The 27,141-nt window shown below is 40.2% G+C and overlaps 1 protein-coding gene across 1 annotated transcript in view; it reads left to right on the forward strand.

Moving 5' to 3' along the window:
- GLI3 (GLI family zinc finger 3) overlaps window positions 1–27,141 on the forward strand; it is a gene marked incomplete at its 5' end in the record, with an annotated part of 320,743 nt that overhangs the window by 204,843 nt on the left and 88,759 nt on the right. The window contains one exon of the mRNA XM_083378272.1: window positions 4,880–5,081. Coding sequence (XP_083234398.1) covers window positions 4,880–5,081 — 202 coding nt within the window. The remainder of the gene's footprint in view (window positions 1–4,879; window positions 5,082–27,141) is intronic.

Below are 27,141 nucleotides of genomic sequence, written 5' to 3' on the forward strand. Positions count from 1 at the left end.
ATAAGGTATTTGATACAATATTTGATTGTATATAATCAAATAATATACCAATCATCTTAAATTTACCAACCATCATCCTACTTTACATGAAAAGTTTGCTGACAAGTGGCCAGTACTATTCTTTATATTTATTTATTTGATTTCTTTATATCCTAGTTTTATGTTTCTATATCACCCAAGAGGACATGCAGAAGTTAAAGATACAAATTATAAAATATAAGAATAAAAACAATACAATTAAATACAATTACTGGGAAATATATTTCATAGTTTGAAAGCCATACAGAAGAGGACTATAGAATTCAAGACAGGTAAGTTTCAAGAAGTAGGAGGTTCTTAAAAAGTGCCTCCCCAGCTGATTTAAGTAATTGGGGAGGTATTTATGAAATAGTCAAGGCCCAGGGCTTTAAAGGTCAACATCAAATTATGTCTGGTAGCCAATTGGAGTATAGTGCAAATCTTTTACTACAGTATGCTATAGATAGAAAGATCAGAAATGGTAAAAATACTGTCACAAAGACCAACCCCTTTACTGTAATTGGTTAAACTGAAATCTACCAATACATTCAGGATACTTAGCAGTGTTGTTCTGTATTTAGCTTCCATCATAGATTATTCAGGGTCAGTCTTCAGAACAATCAGAGCTGTGAGTTCCCAAAATGTAATCCTGCAAGGGAGTTGATGCTCCTGGATAAGATGCTTTATTGTAGACCTAAAAGAAACCATATATATGCAGAAGACAATTCCAGAGAAAACAAAAACATCTTTGCATCATTCTCTCAGCTAAATGATTCAAATACTTTTTCCATTTTGTCATTAGAGTCAGTGATCTTATAGCCATTATTTTCCCAACCTTGAGATTAAAATCTATTTTGGTGCTGAAAGTTTGTGAAATATTTGGAATTTTCAGCTTTTCTGCATAAATATGAAACAATCTGTTCTCCTCACAAACCCTAAAACTAGGGAATCCAGTTAAATAAATGTGTCAGAAACATACCTGCACATTGAGGAAAATTAACCCAAAGCTTCATATTTATGCGACAAAAATATATGAACCTTTACTTTTGTATCATCCCACTCATTCATATACACACAATAGTGGTTTAGTGGGTTTATTAATATTCCCCAGCAATTCCCTTCACTAAAAACCCAGAACTGTCCCAATTAAGTCCATCCAAAAGCAGACCAATGGCCAATGAGTCCACAAGGCTCATGGATTTGAAAGTTTCTCAAACAAGATAAACCCACCAGGCAAAATTAAATCCACAACAAAAGAGTGTTCACAAGGTAAGAAAAATCCAGAGTTCACAAGACACAATCCAAGTCAAGGCATGGTGTCAATCCAAAGAAAGGCAGGAATCACAATGACCAGAAAAAATGCAGGTAGGAAATGAACACGTTCCCAGCGTCACCTCCTTCTGTTTGCTGTGCTAAATAGCCAGCTTCTGGTGCAGCCCATTAAGAAGAGTGAGGCTGCCTCCTCACAAGAAATCTGGCTGACTTCACTGCTCCTGCCTTTTCTCTGCCCTACGTGTTCTTGGATCAGGTGCAGAAGGCAGTTCTTCTTCATCACTGACTGGCTACAGCTGCGTGCTTTCCCCACCTGAAGCCTCAAGGCTGTCCTGCTGCAGCTGTGCTTCAACCAAATCCCTCTCAGTCGGCTGCTTGGAACCATTGACCAACTCCCCTCCAGATGTGCCTGGAACTGGTTCATCTTCCTCCGAGCTGACATCTGGAGAGGTATCTGGGGAAGAGTCTGGGGGAGTCATCACAGCTTTCAGTAACTGGTGTGGCCCCTATGGGCAGCAATAATTGTAACTAAACCTCTTGTGTAACTATTAATCAATCTGCACATTGGCTTGAAAGTTTAGTCCATTCGTCCCTCCAGAATAATTTCAACTCAAAATGTTAATTCCTCACATGAATTGTCCACTTTCTTCAAGACCTTCAACAACATTTCTATAGGATTAAGGTTACAAGATAAACTTCTTCTGCCCTAGCCATATAAATGTTGAGAGCAATTTCATCCAGGAATAAATTGTGAATGGTAAATATTTTGCTAGATCCAGACCAGATGTTAAAAGGCACAACCTTTGCAAGGAGGCACCTTCATTGTCTCCTTGACTTTTGGTCAGACTGCAGTTCAATACCTCCTTACTTGTAATAGCCAGGTTGCAACCTTCTACCATATCTCTCTCACTAGTTACTATTGAAATATTTGTTCCATTCTCTTCTCTCCAGTATCTCCCTCAACAATCTTGTAATGACAAACCATAATTCAATAATATCAGCAATCTATTGCAATTCCTTTCATTAAAATCTCAGCTTTCTTCCAGTTCTTTTCCAAAAATAGGGTGCCAAAGGGAATCCTCTTTACTTTTCCATAACAACCTCACATTTTTTTAGCCATTCATCCTTTGCATTTCGGAAGCAAATGCAAGTTCTATATAGAGAGACTCCAATTGGGTAAGTCTTCAACAGTTATCATCCTGCAAACACTGCTGGCAGAACTCTGGTACCTTTAAGCATTCTAGTGGAGAATGTTATTGCAGAATATCCTGGGAAGGTAAAACAATACATAAGATATCCAAGAAAAAAGAATAGTGGAATGATATATTTTTATCAATGGAATGAAATGTGAGAATATGGAATAACCCTGACTTCAGCCTATGAAGAAATAAACTGTGAGAAAGGCTGTGCACGTTCGCATGCTTTCAGACGCAAGTTGCAATGATTTAAGAAAAAAAAATGAGGGAGAGAAAGCTTAGGCCTTAGAATGCAGATTTGCTGCAGACAGAATCTGTATAAAAAGTTGATTTATATAGCTGCAATCTCACTTTATGGTTTCTTGGTATTTGTATAGGTTTTGTAAGTGCCTCATTTAGCAAAATGATGTAATACATCCTTTACAAAGATATGTTTTAAATGAATTAAAGAATATTTAATGATATGCAGCAGAGTCAGATATGATTGTGCATCAATATAATACTCCTAGTGGCAGCAACTATCTTGGATAGAAATTGTGCTTGTTGGGATTAGATGACTATGGAGTCAGGAGCTATAATTTTCCTTGCTTTATAGTCTGAGGAAGAGGAATTATTTAAGCATAGTGTTTTTGAGTTTGCTGCTCCTGTATAGAAGTTTGTATCTTAAACAAACTTTCTTGTAAATTTTGATAACTGTTTTCATTCAAAGGCAAGGAAAGGACACCATCATTTCAAAGAATCTTAAATTCTGCATTAAATCAAGTAGCAGACATCACCCTGCAAGTAACAGGACATAAGCAAGAGATGAAAAGAATAAGAAGGTTGGGGAGGGGGATGTTCCACTGGTCAATACAATATCTTGAGCAAGATTGAAGCAACATGAGTGTTTCTAGTTTTATAGAAGAGAAAAAAGAAGAGAATCACAAACCAGATGCTGGAGATAACTGACAGTCTTGCTGGCAGTTTTATCTGAAGAAGTATGGCCAAAGATTTCCAAAATGAAGCAAATATTGAATATAACTAGACTTCAGATAATGTAATCATAGAAGCAATAAAGCAAGAATTCAAACAGCAAATGTAATATTTTGAACAAATCGATGGTAGATTTTTTATTGGTAGCTTGCCCCTTTTTTCACACATCATAGACTGGACATTAGAGACTGCAGCATATCATTCTGGGTAGATTATATGTTTCATCCAACAGGGATGATTTTCTTTTCTTTACACAAAGAAATATATTGAAGAGTAGAAAAAAATTACTTGGCTTGGAAGATTTACAAAGGTGTTTGTTAAAATAAATATGTCACTTTTGGGCATATTAAAATTGAGTATAATCCTATGGATTGGGTAAAGTAATATGTAATTAAAGCTTATCCACTGAAATCCAATTCTTTACAGTCTTTAAGGCCAAGTTTGATAATTAAAATTTAGTGATTTTTTAAACTGAAAATGAATTTCAGAATTCTACTCTGAAAGTTTCCAGATGTTGTTTTTTAAAAAGTATATATTAATATGTAAGTTTTTTTCCTGGTCAGACCGGTTTGATTGATGCACCTTGGGTATTTGAACTTGCTATACTGCAGTTCTATTATTATGATTTCTTTTGCCTTGCAGCTCCAACCTAGGAGCGCTAAGCAGCAAAAAGAAATCGGAATATATTAATATCTATATATACAAACATAACCATAAGAAAGTACTGGTACATTTAACAGCAAATTCCTATGGTTATATAGGATTGATTAATGAATAAAATAAATTTATGCTATCTTAAAATAATATTTAATATTTATTAAAATAATATTTAGGATACTGGTTTAATCTAATTTTTCTTCTAATCTTTTTTGCAGAATTGCTAGGAAGCTTTAAGTTTTATCTCATTTTAAGCCTCCAGAAGAAAATATGAAATATAAACACCTGTAAATATTTTCGAAGAATTTTTATTTTATTAATGAACAAAACATGTATCTTGATTTCCCTTATGTTGAGTGAAAGCTTTTTAGCAATTTTTAGAAAAGGTTTTGAGTTAACTACTAGCTTAGATTTGAACCACTCCATCTCCTTGCTTCTAGTGAATTAATAAAATTAAAGTCTAAACACTATCAGATACATAAATCACTGGAAATGTGAAAGATAATATATAAAGGTCTTTTCCCTTTGTTTAGCAATTTATCATTTTGCTTGCACATTAACCAAGAGAGCTCCCTTGAGGTAAGCAATGGAAAGATAAATGTTTTTTTTCTTAATTTTTCTCAGTCGTACTAGTAGTTCATAAGTGAAAAGAGTGCAGTTGTCAAAAGCATGTACTATTGTCACAACTCTTTATATCCACTGCTAGTAGCAATAAAAAAGGAGGATTGGTGCTCTGATAAATAATTGGTTTTTTTATACAACAGGTACTAGGTTTTCAAGTCCCAGGTTACCAACAAGACCAAGTCGAAAACGAACATTGTCTTTATCACCGCTGTCTGATCATAGTTTTGACCTTCAGACCATGATCCGCACATCTCCAAACTCCTTGGTGACAATTCTGAACAATTCCCGTAGCAGTTCTTCAGCTAGTGGCTCTTACGGGCATTTATCTGCAAGTGCAATAAGGTAAATCCCGACACATTGCAAGAATTTTCAGTATACAGAATATATCAGTCTTGCAAAACTTTATAAATCATTTTATGAACAACTTTTTGTACTTTCATTTTAAGCAACTATATCTGGGATCAAGAAATTAGTCCTCCCAAAGATATTGTATCATTTAAATATCCTTTTTTTAGTAAATTATGAACACCAAAAATAAAAGATCCTGCACAATTTTAGGAGGAGATATAAATACAACATATTCAAAGGAGGCCTATTCTAAAATGCATGAAGATTTTAAAGGGTTAGGGTTCAAAATAACATGTTTTTTTAGAATCCTTTGAAGAATAGGATTTTTTTATGAGAAAATAATCTCATAAGACCTTTGATTTTCTTTTGTTATTGTTTCTTGGTGACTACTATTCTGGACCAGATTAGTTATATGTGATACAATATACAGCAATTTAATACAATTGAGTTATTTTCTTTTAAGCTATCTAAATTAGTAGCTATCATTTAGTAAAATCATGTTCTATAATCCACACATTTAAAAAAGAAATTCAGTTCACAATTTTGCAATCTCATTTATTCTTTTTTAAATGACTAAAGGTGTATCTAAATGTTTTTGAGCTACTGGAAAAATAACTGTTTATGAAAGCTAACACTGATAGTTATATGAAAAGATTAATTTCACCACAAGACTTTTTGTGCATAACTAATCCTATTGATAAAAGGTTCTAGCTTGGACAGAAAGAGAAGACCTTGATTAATGTTTTGTTCTTGATTGCCTCTTTACAAGATACAAGTCTCTCCAGTATACAAGTAATATAGTTACTATTATTTTTGTTCATGTCAAAAGACAAGAAAGCTGAATAGGCGCTTGGGGGAATTTTAATAGCCGTGGGAAGAAAGTAGGAGAAGAATCTTGAAGCTCCTGAATGAAGGCAGGATATTTCGTGTGCCTGTGTGTGTGTGTGTGTGTCTGTGTCTGTGTTTGTGTGTGCACGTTTGTGTGTGTGCTTGTATTTATGTATGTGTTTATATGTACATACACACACATAAATTTATCATTACTTAAATATAGAAGCTAAGAAGTATAATTGTATGTCATATACAGGCTTAAAAATGGGACATTCAGCTTATTTTTTATTCCTGGCAACTGGCAGTTTTCTTGGCAAGATTTCAGACACAGTTTGCCATTGCCTCCTTCCCAGGGCTGAGATAGAATGATTGTTGCAAGGTTACTCAGTTGGTTCATTACCTAAGATGGGATTAAAACTCCTTGTCTTCCAGGTTTTAGTCTGATGCTTTAACAGCTAAACCAAACTGGATCTTTGCATAAATGTTTACAGATTATAATATAAACTAACTAGTCAGTGGGAACTACAATCTATATTTTATAATGATTTAAAATTGTTTCAGTGGGGGAAGGAATTTGATATTGAAAAGAAAGATTTTTTTAAAAAAGAAAGAAAAAACATTATACACAAATCATTTAGATCATGTCATAAAATTGAATGAAGAATGAAGTTCTCCAATAGTTTTTTTATTGTGCTATTCTGACAACAACCAAGGAAAGCATGCAAGTATTGCTGCCCAACTAGGCTACTCGTTCATACAATCAATACTCAACACAGGTGATCAGGCTGCATTAGAGTGAGCTGAGAAGCAGACTCAGGGCATCCCCTGGTCCAACAAGAGTTGTCTCAAACTTTGGGGTGTGGGTTCATTCCATGTGTATGGTACATCTTGCCCAACCATGTCAGGAACTTTACATCCTCACTCGTTCCAAGATTCCATGAAAAATGCAATCTACTGCGTTCTGTACACCCACTGATGTTCAACCTGGTATCATCATTAATAAATCATGCATACATACCATTCTTATCAGTGGTACACACATTCCAGCAACATGAATTTCCTAGTGAGTTCATTAAAAAGTTAACTATGGTTGTATAACAGAAGTTAATAAAAAGTTCATATTACAGACCTTCTTATTCATAGCTAATGTAGATATTAACTAATATATTTGTGAGGTATTCATAACATACAGCATAAAAAATAAAACATATTCCCTCTTGAACTATTGCAAGAGGAAGCGAGCAGTAGTTCACTATTTAGCAGAAGAATCAATAGGTCTAGCTGGTTTAAACAAAGAACAACAAGTAACCAAAATCAAAACAAATAGAAAAACAATTCCAACAAATACATTTTTCAACCAACCGAAAGGAAGCCAACTTTTAATTTTTTTAAAAATTCCATTTATATCCCGCCCTTCTCCGAAGACTCAGGGCAGCTTACAAGCTTAGCAGTAGCCTTCATTCTATGTATATGCCTGCTTATTAGGGCTTTCACACACACCCCAAGCGGCATTATTACAAAGTCAGCTTAATTGCCCCCAACAATCTGGGTCCTCATTTTACCTACCTCGGAAGGATGGAAGGCTGAGTCAACCTTGAGCCTGGTAGGATGCGAACCTGCACTAATTGCAGGCAGCTGGTGTTACTTAAGGAGGCATTAGCCCACTGCTCCACCAAGGCTCTTTTGTCAGTGTGTCCCAAATAGTTATGAAAAGGTTATGCATCTTCTCCCAAGCTTGTCTAGCATCAGCTGTAAGACCAAGAAGTTGATAAATGTTATGAACGTCTTCTTCAATCAGACCAGAATTGTTGATATATATTTATTTATTTAAATAAAATTTAAATAAAATTTATTTAAATTTATTTATTTAAATTTAAATTTAAATATATGCAACAAGAGTGGTTCAGCATTATACACACTCTTCCTCAGTCAACTGAACATTCAAACTGACAGGCACTAATGGTTGATATGGATTGCTGCCAGCATCCAAGGTATTATTATTATTATTGATCATTGCACAGTCAGCCAGATGTTCAGACGATTTGGCATTTTGTCTACCTATTGAGTCCTTACCAAGGACCTGGGATAGGCAGATGTGGATGTTTGATAGTATTACAGATATTGTTGCAGGATGGAAGCAGTTCCTAGTAAGGCTGCCTTTTGCAAATGACTAATGGCGAATTTGTCAATGTCAATGGTGTTCAAGTAGTGCTCCAGTTGTTTTGGGATTGCACCCAAGGCGCCTATTACTATTGGTACTACCCTTGCTTGCCTTTGCCACAGTCTGTTGTACTGCATCAGCTACCACACCAGTTAGCAATTTGAAAGTTGCTGGTAAGCAGGTAATTGGCCTGTAGTTGCCTGGTGTTGCCCCTTTTGCTGGATTTTTCATTATGGATTTTTCATTATTAGGTAGGTTTTCCCAGCTGTTAGTCACTTTTCACAAATTTTATTGATTTTCTAATATTACATTTACATATTTGAAATGCAGCATGGTGGCTGGGTAGTAGTAATTCAATTACATACAAATATCATTAGTACAGATTTCAGATTGCTACCAGTATTGGTTTCTGATGTGCCTGAATCCAATAGACTATAACCTGTATCTTCAGTATTAAGGTATAAATCTGTTGTCATTCTTCAGATTGTTTCAAGGGTCCCCCTAAACTATGGTCCATCCATCTTTGACCCAAAAAGGTGAAATTCCTGTTAAAGCTTGATAAATATACCAGTTATCTGTTAAAACATGTAGGGTAGCTAAACCCAAAGCATCAACTTTTTCTAAAACCAATCTTCTTGAGCACTTTTTGTTTGCAGTTCATGTCTAAAGGTATCACCAGAGATAGACACCCCAGCTGCCACAGTAAATCGGTGATTACCATCCCACCAGAATCCTCCATCAATAGCCTAAAATTCAAATTTGGGTTTATTAGTAGGGAGGACCCCACTTTGGACTAATGACACAGCTTCTTCCCTGGACAAGAGCAAAATTCCCCACGTCCATCAAAGGATCAGGAGAAGGCAAAGACTCCAAATCATAACCTTTAAGGCTGAGGTATAGAAGCCATTGTGCAAGTCTAATATTATTAATATGGGAAAAAATATATTTCAGAGAGCCATGGGTAGATTGTGCGATTATATGCTGCCACCCTATGGAACTCTCAAAATATTGCAATGCCCACATTACACAGGCTGCACCAGATTCACACTCATTGTTACATCCCCATTTCCTGGATGCTAAACCAATAGTAGATATTTATTATTGGTGTCTTTCTGAAATAGGCAGCAAAAGCTTCAGGCAACCATGAAGGTCTTAAAAAGAAAAGATAGTTGGGGTCCAGAGGGTGTAACTTAATGGATCGCTGGACCCGTAGTTTTAATTTCTCCAAGCGGTCAGTGAGGTCCACAGTCCATTCCCAAGATACATTCTTCTTCAAGAGATGATATAGTGGAGCAGTGAGTTCAGCATAATTAAGTATGTGATCTTGGACAAAATCAAAAGCACCGAAATGAATGAATTCTCAAAGAATTAATATCAACAGGCACTGGCATGGAACAGAGGCATGTACTGTTTGCTCATCTATTCCGCAGAGACCTTGATCAATTGATAATCCCAAAAACTTTACTTGTGGCTTTACTAACTGGACTTTCTCAAGATTTACTTTAAAGCCAGAGCCATGGATCAAATGTAAGACCTGCAAAGTTCATTCCCTTACTTCCTGCTCTGTTTCTCCTTGAACTAAAATATCATCAATGTAAGAGTGAACATGAATATGGTCATCGGTATTGGTATTTCTAGTATTTCTCTCACATATTTATGTGCTATCGCAGGCAAATTGTGAAACCCTTTTGAAACACGACAAAATGTATATTGTTTTTCCCCATAAGTGAAAGCAAAATGTGGTTTACTTTCTTCAGTAAAGCAAAAAACAGTTTCAGAAAATTTCAGTTTTCTCAAGGACTTGTTGCAAAGCTTGTCTATATTGCATACTTTTTTCTCCTAACCTCATCCTTTTCGTTATTTTCCTCTTGCACCATTACCATCATGTCCCTAGTTCTTCCAAGTTTTCCAAAACAGATTCCAGAGCATAATCTAAAAAGACTATGGCTGCACTGTCTTCCTCAGTAATAGGATGTATATTCTTATATATTGTAGACTTTACCTTTTCTAAAGAACCCTTGTCTCCCTTTAGCACCTCCAATAATTCTCTCTTACCTTTCTCTAATATCTCTGTTGTCTCTCGGGTTCCAGTTAAACTCTGCTGAGCACTATGCAACATATCATCGTAATAACCAGCTTGTCCCTCTTTATCAAGAGGTAGAATCCAAATGGTCTGCCTCCTTTCCATTTTTTTCCTTATCTTTCTCTTTCCTTCTGTTTGTCTTTCCTTTTTCCCAACAAGAACCTGCTTGCCATTTTCTTTCTTGTCCAAATGCAAGCCAAGAATCCTGCCAACTATGTCATAAAATTGAGTTTAAGTCACTCAGAGTTACGTTTTCCAATAGTTCTTTCATTCTTGTGTTATTTGGACAAAAAGCAGGGCAAGCATGCAATTAAGCTTAATTAGTTCCTTTGTATTTGTACATATACTTGTCTAATTTCAGAGTTAGCTTACTATAATAAATTGTGCTTGTAAGGCTATTTACCGTATTTTCCGGCGTATAAGACGACTTTTGAACCCCTGAAAATCACCTCAAAAGTTGGGGGGTCGTCTTATACTCCCAGTCGCCTTATATGCCGGAAAATCAGTGGGTGGTGTCTGGCGGGAGCCGGCAGGGCAGTCCTGCGCATGTGCGCACTCCCCGGCTGCTCCTTAGCAGCCGGGGAGTGCGCGCGTGTGCAGGACTGCCCTGCCGGCTCCCACCCGAGGCTTTTCCCTCTTGAGGCAGCATCGCTCCCTGGCTCCTAAGGAGTCCTCGGGGATGCTGCCTCAACTGTCCTGCATTGCCCCCATTTGTCCTCCTTTCCAATTCTCCAAATCTTCCTTTGCTTCATGAATTAAGGCTAAGCAACGTGGAAGGGAAGCGGTATTAATTACACATTAAGGCACCCGGAGTGATGCTCGTCTCTGCCTCATTTTATTTCTTTTTTTTTATTGAAAAGTTTTAAAATACAGTTTTCCTTTAAAAAACCCCCCTTCCCCCTCCCTGCTCCCCCCCTACCTCCCCCCAACCTCCCTCCCTCCCCCCCTCCCTCCGCCCCCCCTCCCCCCCGACTTCCCAGAGCTAAATACAAGGTATATATATATAAAAAGGCAATCATAAACAACCATATACTAACAACTATAAATTCTAAAATCCATCACTCTCTAGCTTATATAGGATAAAACACACCTTAACAATATTAAATATATATAAAAAACTAGAATAAAAAAAGAAAAAAAAACGAAAGAAGACTTATTCGAATGCTACATAAAACTTCTTAACCCTATACTTGTTCTGGATAAACTCAATCCATTTTCTCCATTCCATAATATAACGTTCTTGCGAATGATCTTTCAAATAGGCCGAAATCTTCGCCATCTCTGCCAGGTCGGAAACCTTTAAAGTCCACTCTTCTATGGTCGGCAGTTCCTCTTTCTTCCAATATTGGCCTATCAAAAGTCTTGCCGCCGTAATTAAGTTCAACATCAGCTTGGTGTCCACAACTGTAGCGTCTGCAATTATTCCCAACAAAAAAAGTTGCGGACAAAACTTTATCCTCTGTTTAAAAATCTTCTGCATATTCCACCAGACTTTTATCCAAAAAGCCTTAACCTTCTTACATGTCCACCATATGTGAAAATATGTTGCATCTTCATCACCACACCTCCAACATTTAGGCTGATAATACGGATACATACTTGCAAGCTTTTTAGGATCTAGATGCCATCTATAAAACATTTTGTAAAAGTTCTCTCTTAGATTTTGAGCTTGGGTAAATTTTACGTTCCTCACCCAAATCTTTTCCCACGTGTCCATTGTAATAACTTCCTGGATGTTTTGGGCCCATTTTATCATACAGTCCTTAACAAGCTCTGTTTCCGAGTCAATCTCTATCAATGCAAGATATATCCGTTTAATATGTGCTGGTCCCTGATTTCTAATCTGCTTTATCAAATTTTCATCAGTCATTGTAAATCCATTTTTCTGGTCTTCTTTCCACCTGGCCTGTAATTGAATATATTGAAACCAAGTTTGAACAACCTTCTCTTCTCGCAAGAGGCTATATGATTTCAAACACCAAACATTCCTTTCCAGGCTTAAAATTTCCTTATACGCAGTCCCATCATGTTTGAAGCCAGCATGTATATTTTCTATTGCGTGTTTTGGAATTGCCCACAATGGTATCTTGCTGCTTAGCTTATGTCTATACTTCTTCCAAACTCTCAGCAATGCCTGTCTTAAAATATGCATCCTAAACACAGTATCTACCTTCTTATCATACAACAAATATGCATGCCAGCCAAACAACAAATCATGGCCCTCAAGATTTAATAACCTCAATTGCGTCAAATTAATCCAATCGCTTATTCCTACTAATGCAGCAGCTTCATAATATAATTTAAAATTAGGCAATTTAAGGCCACCTCTCTCACGAGTATCCTGCATAATCTTAAGTTTAACTCGTGGCTTTTTCCCTGCCCACACAAATTTATTGATACCACGCTGCCATTCCTCCAAGTTAGAATCTTTCTTAAGAATCGGTATCATTTGAAACAAAAATAAAAATTTGGGCAGTACATTCATTTTCACTGCTGCAATCCGTCCCAACAAAGACAATTGCAATTTTTGCCAACTCTCCAATTCTTTTTGAATTTTCCCCCATAGTTTTTCATAATTATTTTTATATAGCTTTGTATTAGAGGGCGACAAAATCACCCCCAGATATTTAACCCTTTTAACAATCTCAAATCCAGTTAATCCTTCTAAGAGAGCCTTCTGTGAAACTGTCATATTTCTAGCCAAAATTTTAGTTTTCTGTATATTTACTTTAAATCCAGAAACCTTCCCATATTGTGTTATTATCTCCATCAGGTCCACAACAGAGTTCTCTGGCTGGGTCACTGTAACAACCAGATCATCTGCAAATGCTCTCAATCTATAGTCCTGATCTCCAACTTGTATCCCCTTAATTTTTTCCGAGTTCCGAATCTTAACCAATAGTATCTCTAATGTTAACACAAATAACAAGGGCAATAACGGACACCCTTGCCTTGTGCCCTTCTCAATATTACATGCTGCTGTCAGGCTATTGTTAACTATGATTCGGGCAGTCTGTTTTTGATATAATGCCCTAATCGGCTGTAGAAAATTTTCCCCAAAATCCATTTTATCTAAAACTTTCAACAAAAATTGCCAATTCAATTGATCAAAGGCCTTTTCAGCATCTAAAAAGATTAGCGCTGCAGAGATCTGGTTGTGCCTTTCCAAAAACTCTAACACATCAACTATATGTCTCACATTATTTTTCATTTGCCTACCACTAATAAACCCCGTTTGATCCCCATGAATCACCTGTTGCAGAACCCTCATCAGTCTATTAGCCAAAACCTTAGCAAATATCTTATAATCTGTATTTAAAAGCGATATCGGTCTGTAATTTTTAACTTGAGTAGCATCCTGGTCTTCCTTCGGAATCAAAGAGATAAAAGCTGTTCTCCAAGACGGTGGCACCTTTCCCCCCCTCTGGATTGTCTGAAACAGTTCCTTTAACGGCTTTATCATCTCAGATTGTAAATTTTTATAATAGGCCGCAGTCAAGCCATCCGTGCCTGGCGCTTTATCCACCTTCAGTTCCTTAATTGCTGTAAGAATTTCTTCTTCTGTAATCAGTTGATTAATCCCCTCTTTTTGTACTTGCGTAAGAACCGGGATGCTAGCATTCTCCAAGTATATATCAATATCTTTTACATTAACTTCCTCTTTAGTATATAATTTCGAATAAAAATCCACAAAAGCATCCTTAATAAGATTCTGTTGAAACACAACCCTTCCTTTATACTGAATCTTATCTATATTAGAGGCCCTTTGTTTTTTCCTCAGTCTATAAGCTAACCATCTGCCTGGTTTATTAGCGTTGCAAAAAGTATTGTGCCTAGCAAACCGCAGATTGGTTGCCACTTGATCTGCCATTAATTTATCAAATTGTCCTCTTAGCAGTCTAATAGCCTCCTTGATCTTCACATCCTCTGGATTCAAAATCAAAGCCTTTTCTTTTTCCTTTATTTCATTCTCCAGTTCTTTCCTTCTAGTTTCCACTGCACGTCTATGTCTATTATTCATATATATCAACACCCCTCTCATATAGGCCTTGCTAGCATCCCAAACCATGTCCATAGAGGTACCCTTATTCATATTAATCTCAAAAAAATCCTTCATCCGCTGTTTGCATTCTTCCACATTTCTCTGATTTCTAAACAAATTCTCATTTACGCGCCACGAGCGCCTGTCTCTTTTCTCCTTATCAATCTCCAACCAAACTGGACTGTGGTCAGAAATAGTTCTTGCACAAATCTTCACCTTTTTAGTTCTCAAAAAAAAATCATTAGTCAACAAAATAAAATCAATCCTCGAAAAAGATTGGTGTCTGTCAGAATAAAAAGTATAATCCTTCTCCTGCAAGTGTCTCTCACGCCAAATATCTTGCAATTCCAGGTCATCCTTCATTTCAAAAAAAGATTTAGGCAGTCTAGCATGACTTGGAATGCGCTTAAAAGCTCCAGCCTTGTCCAACTGCACATCCAAAACACCATTCCAGTCTCCCATAAAAATAAAAGATTTATAATCCAACTGGGTAAGCTTTGTGTGGAGTAAGCTAAAAAAATCAGCTTGTTGTTGGTTAGGTGCATATAATCCAACTAGAAGCGTCTTTTTACCTTCTAACAACAGCTCAATCATAACATATCTTCCATGCTTATCTGCTTCAATTAAATCTGCTGTTAGGGCACTTTTAACATAAACAACCACTCCATTTTTCTTATTCTCTGCAGAGGCAGCAAATTGCGTACCCAGTCTCGAGTTCAATAAATGCTTTTGATCCAAAACTCTAATATGCATTTCTTGCTAACATATAACATCTATCTTAAATTGTTTTAAATATTGAAAAACTTTCTTCCTCTTCTGCGGTGAATTTAGTCCATTAACATTCCAGGTTAGAAATTTAGTTGCCATGCATATCCTCCCAAAGCTCTTGGAGCACAACTTTGATAGGACTAACTTCTTTAGGCCGTGCTCCTCCCACAGCTTGACTATATGTACGTTGTGAAGAATCTGAAGACTTTTGCTGATCTTGTTCTTTTATTTTCTTTGCTCGTTTTAAAGCAGCACGCGTTACTCTTTGCTCTCTAGGATCATCCAAAGAAGTTGTAGCTTGATCTCCTCCAGCACCACTTTCCTCTGTTTCATCCTCTTGATGTTCTCCTTCTCCAGATCCCTTTCCAGCTTCCAGAAGTGTTAATGGGGTTGCTTTTAAGACATTGTTGTAGAAATCACGCGCTTGCTTCACAGTAATCAGCCGATACCTTTTACCTTCATGCATCACCATCAGCCCATCTGGAATCTCCCATCTGAACCTTATATCTCTTTGCTTAAGCTCATGCACGAGAAATGTATAGTCCTTCCTTCCCCTTAAAATCCTTGGAGGAATTTCTTTTAAAACCAAGACTTCTTGTTCAGCAATCACCACTTTAGCATCATAGGCAGCTTGTATAACTTGATCTCTAATCTCTCTTTTTGCAAAATAAACCACCACATCTCTAGGCAACTTTCTCTGTCTGGCAATCCATGAATTCACCCGAAACACTTTATCCATAGCTGCTCTTATTTCAGATGCTGGCTGTTTTAATACCACTTCGAGAGCCTCAGAGATCAGCTGCTTCAAATCTTCTTTAATATTCTCTTTTAAACCTCTGATTCTGACAGCAAACTGCATCTGGTAATATTGGGCTAGGCTTAACTCCCTTTCCACTTTGTCTCTTGAATTTTCATTCTCCCGTGCTTTTACTTCTAATATAGCATTCCTTTGAGCCAGATCATCCATTTTTTCATCTAATTCTTCCACACATTCCGCCACTTTATGCACTGAAGACAAAATGTCTACCTTCATCACGCTGAACTTCTGTTCCATCCTCTCTTCCATTCTCTCCTCCAATTTCTCCAACTTCTCCTCCATCTGTGCAAATTTGTCACCCATTGATTGATTGATTGATTCCAAAAGTTTATCCAGAGCATCTCGTAAGTCCTTCGATGTCAGCGTTTCAGGAGGGTGCAATGCCTGTAGTGATGATTGTTGCACCGGCGAGGATCCTCCGCTCCGAAGAGTTTTAGGGGGAGGTTTTGCCGCCATCTTTTAATCCTCAATTATGACGCACTTTCACTTAAAGTTTAAAAAGTCCAACAAGCTAGAGAGTATAGTAAAATAATCCTCTTCACCTTTGCCTCTTGTACCGCTCTGCCTGCTCCTTTAAATCATAAATCCTTTCTTCAGGCAGGGATGGTTCGCAGATGCCTGGCTCTGCTCCAAGAAGTTCGGAGCAGAGACGCCGGCCAGCTGGGAGCAACCCAGGCTTCGGGGGAGTTCAATCCTTCAGCCGCCCAAGCTCCAAGCTCAGGCGGCCCCAGAGAACTCTACCCCTACCTGGGGCCTCACCCCCTCCTCTTCTCCCGAGGAGGGGGCTTCAATTTCGCCCGAACAGCTGATCGGCGCTGTTTCAGGCGAAAAAACAAACAGCTGAGCCGCGGGCAGCCCGGGAAGGCTGTCTTCGGTGCCGCGCCGCCACCGGAATATTTTATTTCAACAATCTGTTTGGGGGGGAGGGGTAAGTATCGAAAGGTCATCCCATTCACCAATGGTTTATTTGGACACAAATGTGCGTATAAACATAAACCCACCTTATCCTACAGCAGTTACAAGCACCCAAAGGAGGAATTCAACAACGATTATAGAGATCTCTCCAAGAGGGAAGAGAGCAACATTAACCCCTCCCTCCCTCTCCCCTCGGACACGCGACCACTCTTTCCCCGCTAGCAAAGAAAGCGCTCCTGCTCAAGTAAGCCCGCCGGCAGTTGGAAAGGGAAGAGTCAGGGGCGTCGAAGGCAAACGCGCGTGCAGGCTCTGATTGGTGACTTCTCGCGCAGGTGCCCGAAGGTAGGAGCCAAGTAGGCCGCGGGGCTTTTTGTCAAGGAAACACCTGTTTACAGTTGTTGCGTCCTTCTCTGCTTCCACCGCAACTGCCTTCTTTTCTCTCCCCTTAGAAGACTTGCACGTTTTCGCTGTCCACGTCTAGTTCCAGGCAGGCGAAGAGTCATGCCTGTACGCTGGAAGGTGAGAGGGCGCTGCCGTCGTGTCCTCGGTGAGAGGCTCTCCCCTCTTTTCCTAAGAAGCTTTAAGCTCTAGTCTAGACAAACGCTCGGCTTCCGTTCTTTATCTCTCCTCTCCTCTCCTCCCCCCGCGCATACTTGGTATTGGCCGTTGTATTATGGTCGTTTCAAGAGAAGCGCTCATTGTTGCCGCTTCGGGGGTTTGTTCTGTCTTCATCAGGAAATAATTCGGGTCGGCAGCTGCTGGTTGTCTCGCAAACCCTCGCAGGACTTCCCTGCCGGCTCCCGTCCGACGCTTTTCCCTCTTGAGGCAGCATCCCCGAGGACTCCTTAGGAACCAGGCAGCGATGCTGCTTCAAGAGGGAAGAGCGTCTGGCGGGAGCTGGCAGGGCAGTCCTGCACACGCGCGCACTCCCCAGCTGCTAAGGAGCAGCCGGGAAGTACGCGCATGCGCAGGACTGCCCTGCCGGCTCCCGCCAGCGTGCCCTGCGATTTTCTGGCTTATAAGACTGAAAATCATCTCAAAAGTTGGGGGGTCGTCTTATATGCCCCGTCGTCTTATACGGCGGAAAATACGGTAGGTTATTGTGCTCAACAAGGCTAACCAGCTTCGGTGTGTGGGTTCACTCCAGGCTGCTCTTTATACCCAACTTATTTACTCAAAAGCTATATGTATGGTACATCTTGCCCCAGCCATGTCAGGAACTTTACATTCTTACTCCTTTTTCCAAGATTCCATGAAAAATGAAATCTACTGCATTCCATACACCCACTGATGTTCTGCCTGGTATCACCATTAATAAATCATGCATACACCCATTCCAGCAATGTAAGTTTCCTAGTGAGTTCATTAAAAAGTTGAGTATGGTTGCATAACAGAAGTTCATAAAATATTTGTATTACAGGCCTGCAACATTCATAGCTAATGTAGATATTAACTAATATATTTGTGGGATATTCATAACATAGAATGAAAAATATAACAATCAGCTTCCTCAGACTTTCCAATTCCACAGATTGCAGCAGCAACAGGAGAGGATGCTTTTGCTTGTGTGCTTGCTGCTTGAGAAATGCACTTTGCATGTTCTCCTGTCACTTATGCAGCTCGATCCCAATGGGCAGTGTACCTGATTTAAATAACACATTATATTCCCCCTCCCCCCCATTCTTTCCTTTTTTTCTGGAGGTTGAACTAGTGTGAGGCAAGGACCGAGAGAGACAGCTGGCAAGTTTCTCGAACCTTTTATTTAGGGAAGGCACCGGATAAAAAACACAGCCAGAGGTTCCCTCTATTTATACACAACTTTGACAGGTAACCAACCAATCACAACAAAGAGTTCTCCCGCCGCGTGGCTCCGGCCAATCTGCTGTCAGCAGCTCTGACAGCCGGGAGCTGTCAACAGCCGCCGCGCCTCATCTTCCAGCTGATGGCAAGCCTTTTGACAGCTCTGGCTAATGCGCATGTGTGGCCACAGGCAGCCTTGACAGCTGTCAAGTGCTGCGCCTACGCAGGCAGCTAGCGGTGGCCTTTTGACAGCTGTCACTGTCAGCCGGCCGCCGCGCGTGCGTGTTGGGTAAGCGGCAGCCCTTTGACAGCTGTCAACTGTCAAAGGCTGCCGCGCCTTTTTACCTCATGGCGTTTGTGTCTTTTTGCAGAACTTAAATATACAACACCCCTTTCCACCCCCCTTGCTTTAGACAGAATACTCTTGGAGTTTTGTGTGCTGTAAGGGCGTTTTCTACCCTATTGCTTCTCTGACCTGTTTCCAGCCCATTCGAAATCTGCAAGGTATGCAGGGGCCCTTTTAGATCTGCTGGAGCTGCAGAGAGGGGTTTCCTTGACCAGGTCTTCCTTCCCCCTAACGGGGGGAAGTGGAGGAACCGTGACCCTCTGGTCCTTGGGTGGTGGTGAAGTCGAGGACAGAGGGGTGGGGCCGTGTACGTCTGGTGCTGGAGTAGGCGTGGGGAAATTTTCTTGCCCCAGTGACTCACTGGGGGCTGGACTGGGGGATGGGTTGAAGGGGAGATTTTGGAGCCCCCTGTTCCTGTGTTGGTGAGATTGAGATACACTACATTAATGAGCAGATGGGGGAAGTAGCAGCGATCATCTGGCCCAAGTTGGAGAGAGGAGTTGTGGAGAGCTGTCAAAGCTGAGTTCCAATTGTACTGCCCCCAGCCCAAAGGAGCCAAGGGGACGGAGTGGTGAAAATGTGAAGCCTCGGAGGGAATGCCAAGTTGTGGCAGCCAGTCAGTGGAGCACATGAGGCAGCAGCTCAGCAGCCTGGAGGTCCATGGAGGAGATTGATCCCATAGCTGGATACCAAACCCCAAGGGGGTTCAGCCCTGACCCTGAGACTGATGCTGATCCCTTCACCCAGCACTCGGTGGGAGCAGCTGCTGCAATGGCAGGGGGCACAATTAGCCCATTGTTGGGTTACCTTCCCTGTCAGGACCCAGTCTGGGGTGGAGAGGCTACAGCCTACCACCAACAGCTTGGGGAAGAGAGTGGGTTGGCAACCCCTGCTGAGGAACAGGTATGGAGTACAGCCAGGGATATACCCAGACAATGGGTTGTGGGTACAGTGGCCTCAGCCGGTGCCGGCACCCAGGCCACCTCCACTCCCACTGCTGAGGATGACATTTTACGGGAGCCCAGAAAAGCTGGCATTTTTCCTAAATCAAGTCTTGACCCACCTTGATTGGTATGGAAATGATTCCTCTGATAATCTGGCTCGGGTAGATGTTGTCTTGGCTAACCTCGAAGGGGAGACAGCAGAATGGGTGACCATCCTTCATGCCAAAGGTGCTCCTGAGCTTCAGGTCCAGTTTGGGCACCCTGTGCAGGCCCAGCGGGTGGATCTGGAAGTCCAGATGGTTAAGCAGGGTACCAGAGCTGTAGCTGAGAACATCCAAGACTTCAGGCAGATCGCAGGGAGGCTGAGGCACTGTCTGGAACAGCTCCTGACCAGTACTTTTGAGAGGGGCTGAGCCACAACCTATTCCATCTGTATCTAGCCTGAGGGATCCCAAATCAGCTTGGGGACTGGTACCAGCTAGTCCCCACTGTAGAGCTGGACCTGGCAGTATACAAGGGTGGTGGGGTTGTCAGCCCATGCCCAGGAGAAGCGTGCCTTGGGGGGAAAGCAATCAGCGGCAGTGCCCCCAACACCTGCAAGACTGGCCAAGTGTGCACCCATTGTGTATTTCTGGTATGGCCAGGAGGGCCACCGAGCTGCAATGTGCCCGGCACCTATGCTCCAGATGCTCCTATGCTCCTGTGACCTCTACTCTTTTGAAGCCAAAGAAGTCACCCAAGAAGGGAAAGGAGAAGTCACAGACTGCAACTCAAGTTGTTGAGGATTCCCCTTTCAAGAGTGAAGAGGATGGAATGCTGACAGAAGAGGAAATGTCCTTTATGACAGCGAGAGCAAGGGAGAAGATGACCCGATGGTGAGTGGATTGGTTAACCACCTTGAGGTTACTGTGGGCATCAAGGCTTCCTGCTCAGTGGTGAGGGGAGTGATTAAAGCCTTCATGGACTCAGGTTGCTCTCATTGCCTAATTAGTCAGGTGGTGGTGCAGAAGTTGGGGTTGCACAGGAGGAAGCTTAAAAAACCCATGAAGTTCAAACAGGTTGATGGCTTGCTGATAGGGTGCAGGGCTACTTCCCATCTGACTGAGCCAGTGCAACTGGAATTAGGGGAGCATCAGGAGACCATTCACTTGGCTAGCCAAGTGGGGACCCCCAAATCTATTGGAAGAGAGCCATGAGATAGATGATCATGGGGAAGTGAGGCCTGAGTCCCCATGAAAGAAGGGAGGAACAGCCCAAGAAGATAGGAGGGAAAGGAGAAATCCTGAGCGCAGCAAGGAAGCATTGGAGGAAAGGGAGAGACTGCAATCCATCCCAAGAAAGTACCAAGACCTTCTGGAAGCATTCAGTGAGAAGGAATGTGACGTCCTGCCCCTGCCCCATTGCCTCACGGATTGTGCCATAGAGATCCTGCCTGAAGCAAAACTCCCCAAACCAAAGATGTATTCCTTGACTCCAAAGGAGCTGAAGGAGCTAAGGGAGTACATTAACAAGAACTTAGTGAGGGATGTTATTCAAGCTATGAAATCTTGAGTCACCGCCCCAGTACTCTTTAAAGAAAAGAAAGATGGGTTGCCTAGATTGTGCGTGGAGTTTTGCGGAATTAATGGGAGTGAGCGTGGAAAACATGTATCACCTCCCCCTCATGAAGGACATGTTAGGCCACTTAGCCAAGGGGAAGATATTCACAAAGCTAGACCTGAGGGAGGCGTACTACTGAAGGCAATGAGTGGAAGACGGCCTTCAATTGCCCCCTGGACAGTTACTGGTTTAAAATAATGCCATTTGGACCACAGGGGGCCCCTAGAGTGTTCATGCAACTCATAAACGAGGTGCTGCATGAACATCTTTACTAGAGGATCTTAGTGTACCTTGACAACATCTCATTTACACTGAGACCATGGACAAACATGTGAAACTTGTGCAGCAAGTGCTAAAAAAAACCGTTGGACACTAAGCTCTATGCCAGACATGTCAAACTTGCAACATCACGTGACGTCACGAGACGTATTGGGACTATTTTGCCATTGCCAGCAATGGGGTGGGCGAGGCTTCTGGATGATGTGTCCAGCTCATGGGCCGGCAGTTTGACACCCCTGCTCTATGCCAAGCTGTCTAAATGTGAATTTTACAAATCTAAACTGGACTGCTTGGGCTGTCATGTGATGGAATAGAGATGGACCCAGAGAAGGTGAAATCAATCTTGGAGTGGCAAGCCCCTTGTACCCGCAAGCAGCTGCAAAAGTTTTGTGGGGTTTGCAAACTTCTACAGGCAATTCATCATCTTTTGCCAAGATTGCTTTACCGATCACTGAGCTGTTAAAGACTGGGAAGTGGGGAGAGAAGCCTTTGAACTGGACAATGGAATGCCAAGCGGAATTTGAAAAGTTGAAGGGGCTATTTGCCACTGAGCCAGTGCTAACGCACCCTAACCCAGAGGAACCTTTTGTGATTCACGCAGATGCCAGTGACATGGTAGGAGCCATCTTCCAGCGCAATATTTAGATTTTTTTTGAGTTCTCTTCCATAAACAAATAAAGGTTATGAGCATGATATTATGTATGCTTCAAAGCTTGATTCTCTGCATATTTTTTTCTAGTGAATACTCCTTTTTTAGTTGGGCTTACTTGTAGACAGTTTGAGTAAAACTGTAGCCCCATTGTATTTTAACATACTTGTAATATTTTCCATGACTCAAAACTGGAGAAACCATTTTCCCAGTCCTAATTTATTACCCTTTTTGTCAGCCAGTGTTAACTTGCTTATTTAATTAATGAAAATGAAAACAAATCTTTAAAAATATAAAAGAAATTATTGAATATACGTCCACTTGAAGCAAATAGGAAGGAGTGAAGAACAAAAGTTATCAATATGTGAAGTCATACAGGTTTCTTTAAGGGAGAAAAGCGGGAGGGGGGAGTTCTGGTGTTTTCCAAAAGGGCATATTCTGCTAGTCTAATTGAGTATTGCACTTAATTACATGTTCATGTGTAGCAAGATCTATTTTCATAAAGAATTCAACACTTAATTTATGTGAAACTCATGTTCTGTAACATTTTATTTTTTATTTTTGTCTTTTTAAATTGTAAGCCCATTGATAACATATAAAACAGTGTAAATCCTAAAGTAAAAAAGAAGTGTTAATCATTTTATAACAATATGCAAAACTTGCCTAAACAAAAATTTAAGAAAACAATAAGAAAAGCCATATTGTTCAATAACAATAGTTATTATATTAATGAACTTTAACTGAAGAAAAATAATGGATATATGATGTTTTACATAACCTTATTGATAATGTTGCTGTGTTATGTTCTCTTATGAGGCAGTTTTTAATCTTGGTAGTTCACTCATTCATATCTCTATAGATCTTATTAGGACAGAAAGAAAATCAATTGGTTAAATGTGTTTTGAACACTATGCTTGCCATATCACTCATTTGTTTGCAAGGAATGAAAGCTCAGATCATTCAGAATGTCACCTAAAGAATTTCTATCAGTGCCTTCTTGGTAGAGAAACTGATGGATTAACCTTTCTCCCCTTTGAAATTAGTGATCAATGAGTCTTAGTGTCAAAATATTGCAGTAAAAAAGCACCCATGTCCCTTTTAGATAAATAACAATAAATTATCTGTTAAAGCCTATTATGCATACTAATGCTTATAATCACATTACAGTATTTCTTAAGACTTTGCTCAGGCCTAAAACATGATATGACAAAATTAAACTAGGTTATATCATATAAAACTGAATGTTCTGTAATTAAACGTCCTTAAAAAGTTCATATGATGGAATAGCTTAATTTGAAAATTAGAGCTCTGGTTGTACTTAAAAAAACCCTAATATCTATATGCACTACATATAAACATATATGGAAAAACCAACATACATTATAATATGGTAGATTTAAAGTCACCCCCTGGAAATATTGATGTGATTAAGCAGATTAATAGAAATACTATACTGAATTATGTAAAAAAGCTAACTACATTTTTAATTTTAAAACATTGATTTTTTTTACCATATTTTTCACTATTGCATGTTTAAATGGGCCTTTCAGTAAGATTAAGTTACTGTTATTCTTGGAGACCTCTCTGTTATAAAAGTTACTCATCTTTTAAGATCTTGCAGGTCTTAAGGGAATCTCTTTCAGTTCAACATCGTACTTTTTGAATAAAGGGACAAAAATGTCTTCAACACAGTAATTGTTCCCTACAAGAGGCAGAGAGAAATTGGTAATAATATTCAGTAATTGCAACCCTTTAGTCTTTGCTTTTGCTCTCTCAGCAACCATGAATGATTACAGTACAACTTAGCTAAGGTAGCCTCTGTGGATGATTGATAGGACATTAATCAAAAGATGCATATCAGCTTCAGAATTTGTTCACAAGCTTTCTTCTAATAGCTGATTTCATGTTCAGTGAGCTCTTTGCCAGTTTGTTCAATTTATTCTTCAGTGCACAAGCCATTCATCAAGAAATACAATGATTTCACACATATGCTTTCAGTGGCCATAGGACAGAATAAGTGTAACTACTCTCTGAGTTATTAAAATACATTATCAACCCCTGTACATGTGTGTTTAGTGGTGTGTGTGTGTTAATTAACCTATTTCAAAGAAAACTTCTCATTAAAACTGCTCACTTATTCATCTCATTGAATCTAGTTAGATGAGATGAAGATAAGAAATTGTTCAGAGTAATTTTAAGGAACATTATATTATGCTAAAATAAAACTATTCTTAAAATGGTTTGGTGAACACTTACGTTTATGAAACTATGTCATCCTATATTTCAGCAACATAGTTAGACATGAAGAAGTCTTTCAAAATATTTCATTGTTGATTAGGACTGCAACTGCATCTGCAACTCAGTTGTTTCCTGTTTTGCTCTGATGCCCTAACCACTGCTATATACTGTCAGTTGAATGTATAGAAATTGATACCAGTATATTGCAATAACTGCTTATAATATTATGGTTAACCACTTGCTATAGCCTATCGTAGACCTTATTACTAAAGGGATTCTTCTTCAACTTAGATTTTGTGGAAGTAAATCCTGTATGATTAACATCATTTTATCTTAAACTATCTTTATCCTACAGCAGCTGTTTTTTTTAATCAGTTTTCACTTGATTCTATCTTTTAATTTAAAAGTTGTATGTACAAATTATTTTGAATTTGACACAGATTTTTATAGCATGATTCAGAATAGCCCAGTATTATTCTAACAATGCCAGGAAGACAAACATTCCTGTTTCAAATTTGGAATCATTGTCATTGTCAGCCATTCAGTCATGTCTGACCCTTAGAAACTCTATGGATCAGAACTCTCCATACCCCTCTGTCTCACATTACCTCTTCAGATTGCCATGGTATCCCAGTGTCATTCTTTATACTGTCCAGCCAGCAGATACTAGGATGGCCCCCTCTTCTTTTTCCACTGATAACTGATTTATTTTCGACAGAGTCAGTTTGTATGACATGCCCAAAATGTGACAGCCTCTGTTTGGCGATCTTGGCCTCTATGTGATATTATTAGTGAAGTTTGGTCTAGGACTTCTTTATTATTTTTGCAGCCCATGGGATGCATAATAATTGCATCTAGCACCACAGTTCTAAGGTGTCCACCCTTTTCCTATCTGCCTTTTTCAGAGTCCAAGTTTCACAGTCATAAGTAACAGTAGTAGACCCCAACAACTTGATAAGATAGAAAAATGTGGATTAGACAGCTTCACCACCAGAGGGATTCGTAGCTAGCTGACTGGCCATGCTCAGCATGTACTCCTCAATGGAACTGCTTCTACATGGAGGGAAGTGTGTAGTGGGGAGCCCCAGGGCTTTGTTATGGGCCTGTTGTGATTCCTCGCTAGCTAGTGGATCTGGCAGCTGAGTCTGAGGAATCAGATGAGGAGGAGGGGTCTGGAGTGACATTAGAGTCAGAGGAAGGCTCTGAGGAGCTCCAAGACTTACAGCTGGACAAGGAGCCTGGCCCCTCTACTCACGCTCAGGTTGAGACACAGTTGTGCTGGGAGCCTGAGTTGGACAGTGATGAGGAACTGTTGGGACAAATCCAGGATGCACAAAAATGCAGGCAAGAGAAGTGAGTAGGACAGAGGAATGCAATGGGGTGGCTCCAAAGGCAAAGGAGAAGGCATTAGAAACCCATGCCTTGGCTGAATTATAAAAAGGAAGGTGTGGGAGGTGCTGATTGCCAAAGGCAACTGTTGTGTTGACGATCAAGTTTCTGTGGACTGTGTTTGTTTGCCTTTGGCATTGACTCAGGTCTGTGAGAATAAAAGGGGTTGGTATTTTTCTTGCAGTTCCTGCTGTTTCTTGGAAGAGGGATTTCTTTTTGTGAGCATAACAAGGACTGACATATTTCTGGGACAGAACAGGGCCCAGTGCTCTTCAACATCTTCATCAATGATTTGGATGAGGAGATAGAAGGGGAACTCATCAAATTTGCAGACAACACCAAGCTGACAGGAGTAGCCAACACACCAGAAGATAGGCTTAAGATACAAAAGGATCTTGACAGACTTGAACATTGTTGTTGTTGTTAGTTGCGAAGTCGTGTCCGACCCATCGCGACCCTATGGACAATGTTCCTCCAGGCTTTCCTGTCCTCCACCATCTTCTGGAGTTCATTTAAGCTCACGCCTACTGCTTCAGTGACTCCATCCAGCCACCTCATTCTCTGTCGTCCCCTTCTTATATTGCCCTCAATCTTTCCCAGCATTAGGCTCTTCTCCAGTGAGTCCTTCCTCCTCATTAGGTGGCCAAAGTATTTGAGTTTTAGCTTCAGGATCTGGCCTTCTAAAGAGCAGTCAGGGTTGATCTCCTCTAGGACTGACCGGTTTGATCACCTTGCAGTCCAAGGGACTCGCAGGAGTCTTCTCCAGCACCAGAGTTCAAAGGCCTCAATTCTTTTGCACTCAGCCTTTCTTATGGTTCAACTTTCACTGCCATACATTACAACTGGGAAGACCATAGCCTTGACTATACGCACTTTTGTTGACAGGGTGATGTCTCTGCTTTTTAGTGTGCTGTCTAGATTTGCCATGGCTTTCCTCCCTAGGAGCAAGCGTCTTTTAATTTCTTGGCTACAGTCCCCATCTGCAATGATCTTGGAGCCCAGGAAAATAAAATCTGTCACTACCTCCATTTCTTCCCCATCTATTTGCCAGGAATTGAGAGGGCCGGATGCCATGATCTTGGTTTTCTTAATGTTTAGTTTCAACCCAACTTTTGCACTCTCCTTCTTCACTCGCAACAAGAGACTCTTCAGTTCCTCTTCACTTTCTGCCATTAGAGTGGTATCATCTGCAT

The sequence above is a fragment of the Vipera ursinii genome, assembly GCF_947247035.1.
Source record: "Vipera ursinii genome assembly, chromosome: Z".
In the NCBI taxonomy this organism is placed as follows: Eukaryota; Metazoa; Chordata; class Lepidosauria; order Squamata; family Viperidae; genus Vipera; species Vipera ursinii.